A 13,840-nucleotide genomic window follows, 5' to 3' on the forward strand; every position below is an offset into this window, starting at 1 on the left:
AATGTTAGGCTACAGTTGGTTGCCATGGTACAATCAATCACAGAGATTGAAACTGCTACATATAACATTTTAGTCCCATAATTGATCATTTAGTTACTGTTAAAGCCGAGACCGCTGTGTGACACCTGCGGGCCCCGCCTTCCCGGAGAATAAAGCTCTACATTGATTGGCTACCATTGTTGTCCTTCCTGCAGTCTGAACAGACCATTGGTTTGTGACGTGTCAATCATGTGTCAATCTGCAACCTGATTGGTGCGCCTTTCCTCGTGCTTAACGGAAGGCACAGTGGACCAGCCATTCTGTGTGACTTACTCGTAATGATTGATGCCGCAGTTTATACCACATCCCTGTTGTACATCGCGCGACTGTCATGGTCAGGCTATTTTAGCGGATCTCTACGGAAAGATATTTTTCCTCTAATTCAGTTCGCACACACGAGCCCCTCCGCGTGCATAGGCTCGCGACCCAGCTGTGCGACGCCGCGCTGCCTCCCGGTTGATCGGCGGCAGGAGGATGGCACTGCGTTGGACGGTCTCTGTATTTGTCCTCGGTGGTCTATTAAGATTTTAATTAGCTGATAACATAGGCTACGTTTGATATTTACGACGGACTGGTGTGGGGCAATAAACGCACCGCTCTGAGTATGGAAAAGGAGTCCAGGTAAGTGTTTAGGCTTTCATTTGTTTATTTGAGGTGTTCATTTTTAAATGGAATATACATGTCATCGCGGAGAGCCTATTGACGGGCCCACGAGCTTATTAGTTTGTATCAATTCAGCGTTAAAACTAACATTGCACCGTAGGCCCACAGAGCAAAACACTGTTGGTCCTGGTTATTGAAGCCCCGTCAACCGCGGCTTCATCCATCGGCTCCATTTATTTCAGTGTAAAATTCCGTTGTACAGCATGCCAACGGAAACACGGCCATTCATGAGCCTATAAACCATTTTTTATTGCCAAATGATAGCATGTTGCTCTGTGCCATGTCCATATTGTCTCTCCTCCACGTCCCGTCCTCGTCGTTAAACAACCGTGTTGTTGTGGGAAGCCGGAACATTTTTGGTGCCGCAAAGACGGGATGATGTGTCATTTCGCCACAGATGTTGATCCACTAGTCGACTGCAGAGCATGTAGGCCTGTTATTCAGGCATCCTCAAGCAGCAGCAGGCCGGGATAATGAGCTGTCATGTCCAAACAACTCAGTCAATAGGATTACAGGCTCTTCAAATAGCCTATGAAACTGCAGGATGAAAAATTGAGTCATTTTTAATGAAGAGCTGTTTTCTTGTGGAACAACAGTGGACTGGCTATGTTGTGTCCACTTGTGTGTCTGTTGAACTGTCCTTGATAAACACCACAGACACTGAGCCCCCTACCTGCCCCTTCACTAGTCTCCTCAGCTAAAAGCAGCGGTTTTCAATGTTAATCCAGCTGTTGTATACTGTATCCATCTAATCAGAGAGTGATTTACAAGTAATTTTAATAAGTAGAGACAGAAAACCAGCACTGCTGAGCAGGACTGAAAGCCACTGAGTTAAATGGCTATGTTTTAAATCTGGGCCAGGCACATATCCTTTACCTCCCAAGTGGAATAAAAAGTAGAGAACTGACATAGTTTTAGATTAGAGCTACCGCTGACTAGTCATAAAATGGAAGAGCTCCCTTGGGTGCTTATCTTTTTTTTTAAAAGAGAGGGGAAATATTCATTAAATTATCAGACTCTGTTGATTGTAGTTACGACTTCACTGCCTCATGACTAAGGATGTGTAGCCTACCACTGAGACACAATGAGATTACGCTCAGGCTTATCTGTGAAATCCACTCACCATGCAAAAGGCACCTCACACATTTCACAGACATGGAAACAGGTATCTGAGTCTCACATCCTGGTGACCTTGTTTTGAAGTGCTTCAATCTCGGAACTTCTCCTTTATCTGATCCCACGATCACATGCATGCTACATTTGTGACACGCGAGCACACCCCATCTTATCCCAGCTAACCTTTTCAGCTGCACTCACTGCTGCTGCTGTTGCTGCTGACAAATTAATGCATGAGAGAGTGGTAAGCTAATAGGCTCTGGACAGTGTTGTCAGGATAAAACAGTCTGTGAGTTGTGCTTACACTTCTTACCCCCAGCAAGAACAGGGGGAGCAATATCACCTTACCTTTTTACTGCACTGTACGGGTTGTCTGGCTTCTGCTGTCCAGGTTTATTATTGTCTGCTACTTCTGGTTGTAGAACAGGATAAACAGGCTCACATGTCCAGCTCCGTAAAAAGGACGGGCTGATTAATTTCCCTCACACCTAAAACAAGATTAGCCTTTGATAAGTTGTGTCTTTTTCTTGCAATCTAACAGATCCACTCCAGTAGTGGCGTAATCCAGCAAGAAAACCTGAGATGAATAATCAGAGGAGCAAAATGAGTTTTTTCACTCTCATATTGTTACTCTGCAGGTTTAACAGTTTAGCCCTGAAAAGCCCTCAGATGCTCCTTCCGTTCCAGAAGTGCAACCTTGTACCTCGTATAAATGTTATCTTAATTAATTGATGAGATAAATGTAGATGATTTTAGTAATGACTGGCTGTTTGACTTGGGTAGAGTCTATGAATGATTTAGGCCCCTTGGGAAAAACATAGTGCTATAACTAACAATTATTTTCAATATTGATTAATCTGAAGCAGTCATTTGGAGTCTGGAGCCTTCAGTATCATCTCTCCTGGCTCATGCTTATGTTGCTTGTTGGCTTGCTGGTTGGCTGCTTTGGTGCTGGCCTGGCCTGTGTGCACGGCACTGCACTACATCTCCTGTGCTGACACATGGAAACAGAGAGCAGCTTGATGGCCTGGCTGATGTGGTTCAAGCTCACTACAACTGCGGCTCCTCCACAGCTCTTCTCTCTTTACTCTATTGTTCTTGTAGGCTGCAGATTTATAACTGGATCTGTGTCGCCCTGCAGATTTAACACTGACTGAATTGTGATCTAATTTTCAGACTGCTGCACATTGGATTTATACCAACATGCAAATTTCTAAATTCCTATAATGATGCAGAAATATGCATAGGGCCATTATTATAATGCTGTAGAGGAACTCTGTTCTGTTGCTCTGCTTTCTATTCATTCACCTGTTTAAATAGTAATTTGATTGGTTTCCTTGCCTAACATTATTTTCCTTGGCAGTAGTGGAAGAACTCATTCCTCTAGTAAAAAGCTATGCTGCTAACATGCAGAGAGGATGAGACGGTCCCAGAGCCAGCAGACCAGCTCCAGACAGCGACACTCACAACTCTCCTGCTACCATAGCTAACATCACAACAACAGCATGTCTTGGCAAACTAGAAAGTAAGCTGAATGTCAGTGGGCAAATCATTTAACGTTACCTGACACACATCATAGCTGGAACGGCTAGAACAGTTTTGTGTGGCGGGGTGCAGGCCACTCTGTTTTTTGCCCCCATTTACAGAGCCAGGGCTGTGGACAAACACCAGATTATTTTTCAGCGCACACACAGATCAGACAGCTAGCAGACCCTGAGGCGATATTAGCTAAATTTGACAAAAAGACTTGTATTGGATTAGAATCGCTTACCTTTACTTTTAAAGTAACACAATGAAAAATGACCTCTGTGATGGATATATGTTAAAACGTTAATACTAATGCATTCCTTCTTATGGCTTTAATTAACCAGGATTTCAGTCAGAGACAAACATGCTGCCACTCCGTACTGAGCATTTCATCAGCTAAATCAAGGTAGTGTTATTGTTTATAATGAACATGAGGGAATGATTTACCGCAGGGTGAATCTGTGGGAGTATGATTAACAATACAAACGTGTTACTGAGTGAGACACTCAGGCATTTTGAAACCTGTGTTGTAACAGCAGGCTGTTGATGATGCTTCTTTTGCACAATCGACCTGTAACATGATGTGTCCTGTCAACTAATTGGTCATAGATTGTTTTTGCAGTTGAAATTAGGTGGCACTGAAATGTCTTCATGAATGAATGTCTTCATATTGGTTTATTTACAAAGGAGGTTTGCTTTTGTACTCATAAATGCCAGAATGAACGAGGGCCTTAAATCGTGTTTTACATCTTTTGATTTTTTTCTGGTTTCAAATTAAAACTGATCCAAGCTCCTATAGTCTCTATGAACACCTGCCCAGATCACCTGACTAACAGGACAGTTTGATTAGTTTTCTCATTTCCTCAGGAGGCTTTAGGTAGTTGTGCAACACAGGAAAACAAGAAAAACACATTTCTAAGATGTGTTTGTGGATTCATAGTGTTTGACTGTTTCCCTCCTCTCACAGCCATTTCTACGCCAAACAACAGATGTTTATAATCAGAACAGGTGTTTAAACGGTAGGTCAGATACTGATCAGTGTCCGTGCCACCGGAAAAGTATGAAGTGAAAAGAGAATGAATGCAGCAAGAAAAGTAATGTCAGTCATTACTTTAGCATCACATTAAGCTGTGGCTATGTGCCTGTGGTAGCACCCAGTTTGTAGGAGTTACCCTCCGTGGCATGCTCATGTAATCCAGTTTTGAGATTAGTGAGTGATTAGTGGATGTTTCAGTCTGTTTTATCATGCTTTATTTAGCTATAAGATATTAAATAATCTGAGCAGTATTAGTACTAATGCACTGACTGTTCTGTGGTAGAAAAATATTCAAGTAATTGATGGGTTGTGGGGATGGCTATTTCTGGACAATTTCCTCTCACAGTGGCACACATGGGAGCCCAATCATCTGGAGAGGGATACTAACTAAATTTAGAGCAGGAAAGCATTAGTCATATAAAGTGAATGTGGTCAGTAGATTTGGGGAACCGAGTCTGGAAAACATTTGTCGTCAGTGTCTCTTCGATTGCTCTAAATGAGTCTCCTCCTCATTCAGGCTTAATGTCACACCAAGTTCCCTGTAAACCTTTGCTGCACTGCATGAACGTAAGAGAGTTACCAATTTCATATCAATAATCTATACCGTGCAGTTGGAACATGAGCGCTGTTTGGAGAACAGTAATACTCGTTACTATAATGATGATGCTGGACAGCTGCTGTTCTCAGGGTTATTGGGTCGCTGGTTCCAGTACACAGAGAACATAAACCACTGTGCCATCAGATTCCCAGTTGAATTCATGTATCAGTGGTGGACCAAGTTCTCCGATCATTTAACAAGTACAAATATCACAATCTAAAAATTCTGTACACACAATTTTACTGAAAGAGGAACTCCACCAATCCAACACGTCAAAGTCTGTTCACAGGTTGTGTGTAGTACTACTACATATGTGAAAAAAGTGCCTCAAGTGACATCACTTGAGTCAGTGTCACTTGGCTGAGAAGACTACAGGTTTGAAAATGGGGGGGAAAACTTGGGTTGTGGTGATGGAAAGAAGTGCGCTTACCAGACCTCTGTAGCCCACTCCTCATCTCAGCTCGAGGCTACATTGGCTGCTACTAACATAACGCACCCGAATCTCCCAGTGGTGTGTCAGTGGTTGAGTTGCATTGTGGGTAGTGTAGGTACCAGTGTCTAACAAAGAAGAAGAATGTGTGGAATGAAAAAGATGTTATGTCTAGTTCTGGGGCGTCTATTTGGATCCTTTTTTCTTAAATTGTCCATCGTGAGTCCAACAATGTGAAATATTAAACAATGTGAAGTACATAATTATTAGCAACATAATGTAAAAGTACTCTGAATTGACCCATGTCACTGTTATATTGTTGACTAATTATTGCATTAATATGTACCGTAGTCATACACTTAGGTAGTTTAATTAATAGCAAAGCATCATATTTTAAAAACAGATTGTATGTGAAATCTTAATCTGAAAAATAACCAGTAACTATAGCTGCTAAATAAATGGAGTAAAAAGTAAAATATTTTAAAAAAATATTTTGAAAGGTAGTTAAGCAGTATAAAATGGAAATCTCAAAATTGTACTTATTGCAAGTGCAGTACTTGTCAGACAGATGTTGTTAGGTCAGATGCTGTTAGTTCATTTAAAAGCCTGGTTTCATCATACATAAATTGATTAGTGTCTGTTTAACACACCATTGCCCTTGTTCACTAAATGTGGAGTGTGTTTAACGTGTCGATATGTGCAGTGAGGACTAATTCCATGCATTGGTTTTAGCTAATTGAGTCATTCTGATTCTAGTCATGGCTTTCACAAGTATTGAGGGAGAGAACATCCCTGCTTTACAATGGGACGCTTTGAGCAATGTAGAGCCCAACAGCAGTCACAAGGACAGTGGGTCCAGTGGATGAATAGCGTGGAAATGAACAGTCCACCTGTCAGTAACCAAACTTGAGATCATGAGTTGGAACCACAGCGAGGTAAGCAGGTACGGATTTATGAAGGACTAGAAGCCCCAGAGGGCCCCAGACAGACAGACAGACAGACAGACAGACAGACAGACAGACAGACAGACAGACAGACAGACAGACAGACAGACAGACAGACAGACAGACAGACAGACAGACAGAGAGAGAGAGAGAGAGAGAGAGAGAGAGAGAGAGAGAGAGAGAGATCTCAGAATGTCTGATAATATGTCTTTACTCATTTTGCAGACTGGAAAATATAGAAGGTGGTATTGTGAAGAGAGGGGTATTTTTTTTTTACCCTCCTTTTTTTAAAATTGCTCCAGGCCAGTCAATGTCACTAAGCCCAGATGGAGACCGTGAAAAGCTTCTTTGCATCAAGTGCAAAGAGTATTTTGTAAATCAGACACATCCTGCACTGTTTGCATGCAAACCATGGAGGGGCGAAGGGGACGTGGGTTCATGTTGGATAACTGGAGGTGTGTGTGTGTGTGTAAGAGAGGAAACAATAGCGCTGTCTGTTTCTGTAGACAGTGAGAGCTTGGAGAGGATGCGTTCAGGCGTAGACACAGTACCATAGTTGTGCACGGCGATATCAGTCAAGGAGAGACTAAAACATAAACACACACAATTGTGCTCACATCTCTCACACAGCAGGATGTACACAGCCACAGGCCACACACTAACTGTGCCCATACATGGCAACACTCACACATGCGGAGGTGGAACATACTACAACACACCAAACATGGAGACATGCACATGTTAAACAGTAACCTTGCATGCAGCACACACACGCACTAAACATGGTTGTAAACACACATTCTTATGGATTATAATGAAAGCCCCCCCCCCCCCAGCTGGCCTTTATCTCTGTCCTCTCCAATTTCTCCCAAGTACACAATGATATTAGAGCGGGCCTGCTGTCATATACAGAGCAACAGCCAAGCTCAGAAAAGCTGGCTTGTTTTGTTTTGCTTTGTCAGAGACCTTCACAATGTCCTTCCATTAACCAATGTGTGTGTGTAAGAGAGAAAAACTCCCACTTCAGTACCACTCTGCTGTAGTCCTGCATGACTCACACCTCTTACAGTGATGTCTGACCACAGTGACACAGCTAAAGAGCCCTCTGTAGTGCTGTAACCTCTCTGTTGCATCTTTTCTTTTGTACTGTTGTCACTAACAGTTAACCATACAACGTAGATGCAAGCTCTTGGTGTGTATTCCTGTAATAGTCAATGGTCTGTGCAGGTAGCTAGCCTGGAAGTGGACATGCTATTATTTCTTTCTTTTGCCATAAATCCAAACTCTCAGGTTGTTTTGTTTGTTTCTTTCTGGGAACACCTTGATTTGATTTCATCTGAACTCTGAAGTGATGCAGTAAATTGCTATGATTAATACATGTCATCCAGTCTGACTTTTTGTTGCAAGAATGAGATAAAATTTAATATCCAGACTCTTGTCACGAAGGAGCACTGAGTGAGGGCTCTGCTCGGAGAGAGCCAGTCTCATCAACATTATATTGATTCTCTTGTGCCTTTTGATTTCAAGTATCACTGGCCAGTGTGGTGAATATGAGCCTGCTTTATTCAGCTTTACTGCCCAGAAGGAGCACTGAGACGGTGAAAACATTCATAAGTGATTAGTACAGTTTGTCAGTAATAGAGCTCACCTCAGTCTCACTGCTGGGATTGAGGTGAATATGTGACTGACAAGGCAGATTCATCACTGCCTGGGGCTCACCCATCTGTCAGATGACTTTAATCCTAGAAGAAATGCATTGTCAGTTCTGTGATTGTTTCAGTAAATTCAGTTTAACTTTAGCAGATTAACTTGAGTAAATAACTGCGGGATCTAGGGAAAATCTGTTCCACAATTAGCTTATGTTGGTGGAAATACTTTCATATGAAAAGGATGTTATTTCAGATTTGTCCTTTGACCGAGCCCTTTTACAAATGTGATTGGTCTCATTGGCTTTTTAATGGTTCTTTTGACTGGCGCTGGTTTCTTTGCATGAATGTGGTCGTTGTCTCTTCCCCATGCAGTGTTTCGCCTGTTCAGACTCTTTTTAATGCTCCTTCCATCTCTTCCCCTGTAGGCTATTTTTCTGCTCTCCTTGTTTTGTGGTACATGTCTGCTTCATATGCCTCAAACAACTATTGCACAGGCTATTGTATGTTTTTATCTCAACCTTCACGGCTGATTACACAGCCATCATTAAATCAATGCATTGTATTGTTTCTTAGTTTTCTAATAAATGTACCTCAATGTAATTCACTGTATTGTTGTTGTTGATGATGATGACTACACTACTGTGTATTTTCTATCTGGGATTTCTCTCTTCTTCCCCTATATTCATTATATTGTACGTATTATTCCTGAGTTATTATTTACTGCTCATCAGCTACGTGTGTGTGTGTGTGTGTGTGTGTGTGTGTGTGTGTGTGTGTGTGTGTGTGTGGCCAGCAGTGATTTCCACAGGACTCCCCCAGTAAGAGAGCTGCCATCCATAATGCAGAGGAGGTAGAGTCAGGGGAATGGACTGTGTCTCTGCATTTTGCTCCCTATTAAAGATGAGCAACTTGGCCTTTTACCTCTTAATCTCCACTGACTTTTTGTAACTCCTCCTCAGCTTCCTCTCTGATTCCTGGCTGCAGCACAGAGAGAGAAAGAAAGAAGCAGAGTTTGTATATGTATACTCTGTGTGTTTGCGGCCATAGCCAAGCTCTGGGATGTTTGTTTTCCCCTGGTATGTGTGAAAAATTCACACTGTCCCTTTTTAATATCTAGCTCTCCATCTTCTGCATGTATTTGTAATGATTAATATAATGAGGGAAAGCAAAGCACGGGGTCTAGATATGCAAGTTAAATGTTACACTCAAGACACAAATGCCTCTCCCTTGTATGCCCTTAACTAAGCAAACACGAAAGACACATACACAAGTTTATAAAACCCCCACTCAAACAAGAATCCATTCACAGTGCCTTTGGCCCAAACAGTACAGTTACATCTATTCTCCAATGGCTGAAAAAGGTTTTTTCTTCCATCACTTCCTGAGTTCACATGAGATGGGAGACGAGTAAAAGCTCCCTAAAGTCTCCTGTTCATAGCCAGTGGCTTCAGCTCTTTATAACCTCAGTGACACCTGCCTTACCTCCCTGAACTCACTCACTTATTCATCTGGTTTATTTATGATCTGATTGATTTATTATCTTTTAATGCACACTAATCGCTCAGGAGGTGTGACCCTGACTGAGTCCTTCTAAAAGCCGCACAGTCTGACATAAACACTGCTGACAGGTTCGTTCTCTAAATGCAACACAGAGGTTATGAGTATCTCTGTGGAATTCACATGAGTTCACTCAAATCTATCAATCGCAACAGTTTGTCACATCAACAACATTGTTACCACTTCAAGCATCACTGGACAAATGTTTATCTTAGTGAGGGCAGAGTCTGTATGCAGTGACGGACTTTGATGTTCTCAGTCAGGATGATGTCATTACAGTGACTAATGGCCACTCCTTCATAGTAGCTATTTGAGCGAGGGTGTGGAGCGGCATTGTTGGCATCTTCATGTGGATTGGACCAGTATGACCAGTTCACTTGTGTTCAGTCCATCAATACAAACATGACATCTCGCGGCTTTGCTATTTTCAAATAAGTGCACAAATTAAAAATACAAAGGATTAGGATGTTTGTACATGGGGGGGACTATGATGTCTCATTCATTTGTTTGTCTGTTGGAGTTGGGCGCCACTCAGCCAAAACAATATTGCCATAAAAGTCACAGCATTATCTTGATATCAACGTGTTCTGAGATTTACTGACATATTCAAAATCACAGAAATCTTTTAATTATTTTTTTTTTACAGAAAACTGTGATACATTATAGTTTCCATTTTTAAAAACCTGTCTTTTTGTGCTGAAACATCAAAACAGTTGTCAAGTCATTCATCAAGCAGAAACAACCTTCTCAAATGTGGGGATTTGTTTCATATAAATCCCCACATTTCATATATTTTATATCTTTTGGGTTTAGACTACTGATCAGACAAAACAAGAGTTTCAAAGATGTCACGTAAAGCTCTGGGAAATTGTGATTAAGAAAATATAAATTATGGACTGATTACTTCATAATTTTTGTTTGTTACAATCCAACTATTATTTCAAAGATACAAGGCCAGACATATTATTCCATGAAGCCACAAGTTTTGTACAGTTGGAGGACATATTTGTTTTAACTGCTGCTTTTTTATTAATCTGTGGTCAGCCATTGTCATTCAGCTTTTTCTTTATCCTTAACAGGTTTGAAGACCTCTGATCATATTGGCTCCACAGCCAGCCAGGTGGCCAATCGGGCGACACTGAGGAGGGGGACCAACAGTGAGATTGGAAGATCCTCTTTCCTCACCCACACTGCTTCACCCATCCCAATCCATTGCCACCGCCATGTCTATGCCCAGCGGAAGCCCAGAAAGAGAGGGCTTAAGTGCGGCTCTCCCTCAGCTAGAGTGCCCTTCTTCCCCTCCAGGCATGGACCCAGACCCCCTGTCAACAGGCAGCCCAGTGCTCAGCCCAGACTCATCTTCCCATGATGCAGCACTGTCGGCACCAGCAGCCTCCCCAGCAGACTCAGAGAACCTGAGTCCTGATGAACTGGAGCTGCTGGCCAAACTGGAGGAGCAGAACAGGTGAGATGAGTAGCACTTTGTGTTTAACTTTTGAAGTAAAAACTAAACATATACATAACAACATAACTTATTATAGTTGTACAGTAGCAGGTGCAACAAATTAATAATGAAGGAATAGGTATATTTATACTTCCTAAGAATTGACTGTTTGCCTTGTCCCTTCATAGCTTATCAACCCAAGCTAGGTCTGCCAAGCTTTGGGTTTCTCCACATGCTGAAGCAGTTCAGAGAGTTTGAAAGGTCTTTTTTTGGTCATTTTCAAAACCAAAAACACACGAGCCAAAGAAAAATGTCCTGCTAATTATGTTAATTACCAGGCCAAGAAGCACATCATATATTGTTTTTTTGGTGGCCCCACTGTGTGAAAACTAGTGCAGGATGCTGTCCAAGATAACTTTAGCAGCTCTGTCCTGGTCCTTTTTGAGCACGGTAAAGTTTTTATGGGAACCAACAATACCCAAGATAGTTTACATTGGTTAAATACATCAGTTAGTCCTCATCCTTAAAGCCATTCAGCATGTTAAAAGTACTGTTAAAATGTATGTACACACAGGGTTGTGTTTGAATGAAACAGTCTGTTCTTATTTTTCCTGATCATACATCAAGTACTATAATTAACAACAACGCAACTTTATTCTCAGTCTTTTAGCACACTGTAATGTTTGTAACCATCCAGTGCATATTTAAGACCCTTTTTAAAGCGTTCTGGTTTTAAAACTATTCTGCTTGAAACATTTAAAAGCCAGCAAGTCAGTCAAGTTTTCAGTTCATAGTAAGAACGTTAGCCCAGTTGGCTTGCTAGTTACAATGAGAAGCTTGCCTTTTCTGCCTGTGTATAAAATCACAAACCGATTGTTTAGAAAATTAAGAATTAGAATGGTAAATCTGCCACCATTATCACCTTTAAACTACACAAACAAGTATGTAAAGTTTGACGGACATAACAACACTAACTAAAGGTCAGTTGTGACAAAAGTAATCAGTGTCAAACCTGTAAGGTAGGGTGAATGAGCAACATTAAAATGAAAGAATAATTTCACCAACAAACCAAACATGGACTAGAAAGGTATAAACTGTATATAGTTGACGCTTGAAATAAAATCTCTTGACCGAAAAAGGACACAACTCAAGAATAAAGGTGACAGAATGGATCAATGAATGTTCGAAGTATAGTTACAATTTGACTTCAGAAGCTGAAGTGCAGAAAATAATGAGGGTTGACAGTAGTGTTAAAACAGTATCTAATTAATGAGATGGTCTAATGTGGGAGATAATTATAATACACTTTGTGGTAGGCAATGAAAAACACAGTCTCTATAAAGAAGAAAGTTGTACAGATTGTCAGCAAACTAGATATCACCCTGACGTTTCACCAGGAACACCTGTGTGTGTGTGTGTGTGTGTGTGTGTGTGTGTGTGTGTGTGAGTTGTGACCCTATACAGAGTACATCTTCTGCATTAAACCCTCAAATATTGTGCAGTACATAGCAACCACTGAAATTACCGTCCTTAGTTTAATACCTAGTTGAAAATAAACCAAATATTGGAGAAACAACCAGAAGTCTGCTGAGCTAATGAAGAAAGTCTGTCCTTCACTGGCCATGCTAGAGCTTTTAAATTAATCTTTCCCTGAAAAAATTCAGGAGCACTTGAACATATCAGAAATTGCTGTATATTGTGAGGCTTAAAGTGTCACTCGAACCTAGTCTATTTTTTGTATGAGACGATTGAGATTTATGAAGTGTATTCAGCCCTATGACTGTTTTGAGGGGGAAAAAGTGAAGCATACAGATGGATAGCAGAGAAATTAATTATGCAACAGGAGATGTTTTAAAACGTTTCTATGGATGCAGACTGCAGCCACTGTGCTGCATTTAACTATGAAACAAAAAGTTTTACAGTCACCTTTTAAGTCCACAGTTTGATACTCATATAATGGATTTCGGCTGCTCCAAGGCTGTGGTCACAGTGATTTCTGGAGAAATATTGTAATACTGTGTTTTGCGCAGACCCCTTTGGGCTTGAAATATTGTTACTGTTCAGGTGTGTGTGCAACCAGTCTAGTGCAAAGGGATTTGTGTAAAATGACCACAAGCCAATGTCAATTTGACCTAGAATCACAAATGTGCATGTCCTACATCTGCAAGAAAAACACTGGGTAATAACAACAAATGGGTTTGTAAGTTAGTGTTGTAGAAAACCATAATAGGTGGTCACTGGGCACTACATCAGTATTTCTTTTTAACACTTATTTAGGAACATTTTAAATTTGAGAAGAAAGACAGAAGGACTAGGATAAGGTAACCAATTGTACATACAGTGGGGGAAAAAAGTATTTGACCCCTTGCTGATTTCGCAGGTTTGGCCACTTACAAAGAATGCAACAATCTACAATTTTAATCATATGTACATTCTAACAGTGAAAGACAGAATCCCAAAGAAAATTCCAGAAAATCACATCATATGAATTTATAAAAATTGATAACCATCTGATGAGGAAAAACAAGTATATGACCCCCTACCAAACAGCAAGTATTCTGGCTCCTACAAGCCAGTTAGTCTTTCTTTAAGACACAGCCCCAATCCCAACCAATTATCTACATCAAATACACCTGCCTCACCTCGTTACCTGTATAAAAGACACCTGTCAACACCCAAACAACCAGCATCCAACATCACCACCATGGGCAAGACCAAAGAGCTTTCTACGGACATCAGGGACAAGATTGTTGATCTGCACAAGGCTGGGATGGGCTACAAGAGAATCGGAAAGCAACTTGGAGAGAAAAGATCAACTGTCGGTGCAGTTATCAGGA

At 41.1% G+C, this 13,840-nt stretch overlaps 1 protein-coding gene across 2 annotated transcripts in view; it reads left to right on the forward strand.

Moving 5' to 3' along the window:
• Positions 1-290: 290 nt before the first annotated feature.
• The window catches only part of evi5l (ecotropic viral integration site 5 like), a 41,287-nt gene continuing 27,737 nt past the window's right edge, over positions 291-13,840 (forward strand). For both annotated transcript variants that reach the window (XM_046047051.1, XM_046047052.1), the window contains exons 1-2: positions 291-660; positions 10,639-11,024. In XM_046047051.1, coding sequence (XP_045903007.1) covers positions 10,783-11,024 — 242 coding nt within the window. In that variant the 5' untranslated portion in view covers positions 291-660; positions 10,639-10,782. The remainder of the gene's footprint in view (positions 661-10,638; positions 11,025-13,840) is intronic.

The sequence above is a fragment of the Micropterus dolomieu genome, linkage group LG04 (genome assembly GCF_021292245.1).
Source record: "Micropterus dolomieu isolate WLL.071019.BEF.003 ecotype Adirondacks linkage group LG04, ASM2129224v1, whole genome shotgun sequence".
NCBI classification, from domain to species: Eukaryota; Metazoa; Chordata; class Actinopteri; order Centrarchiformes; family Centrarchidae; genus Micropterus; species Micropterus dolomieu.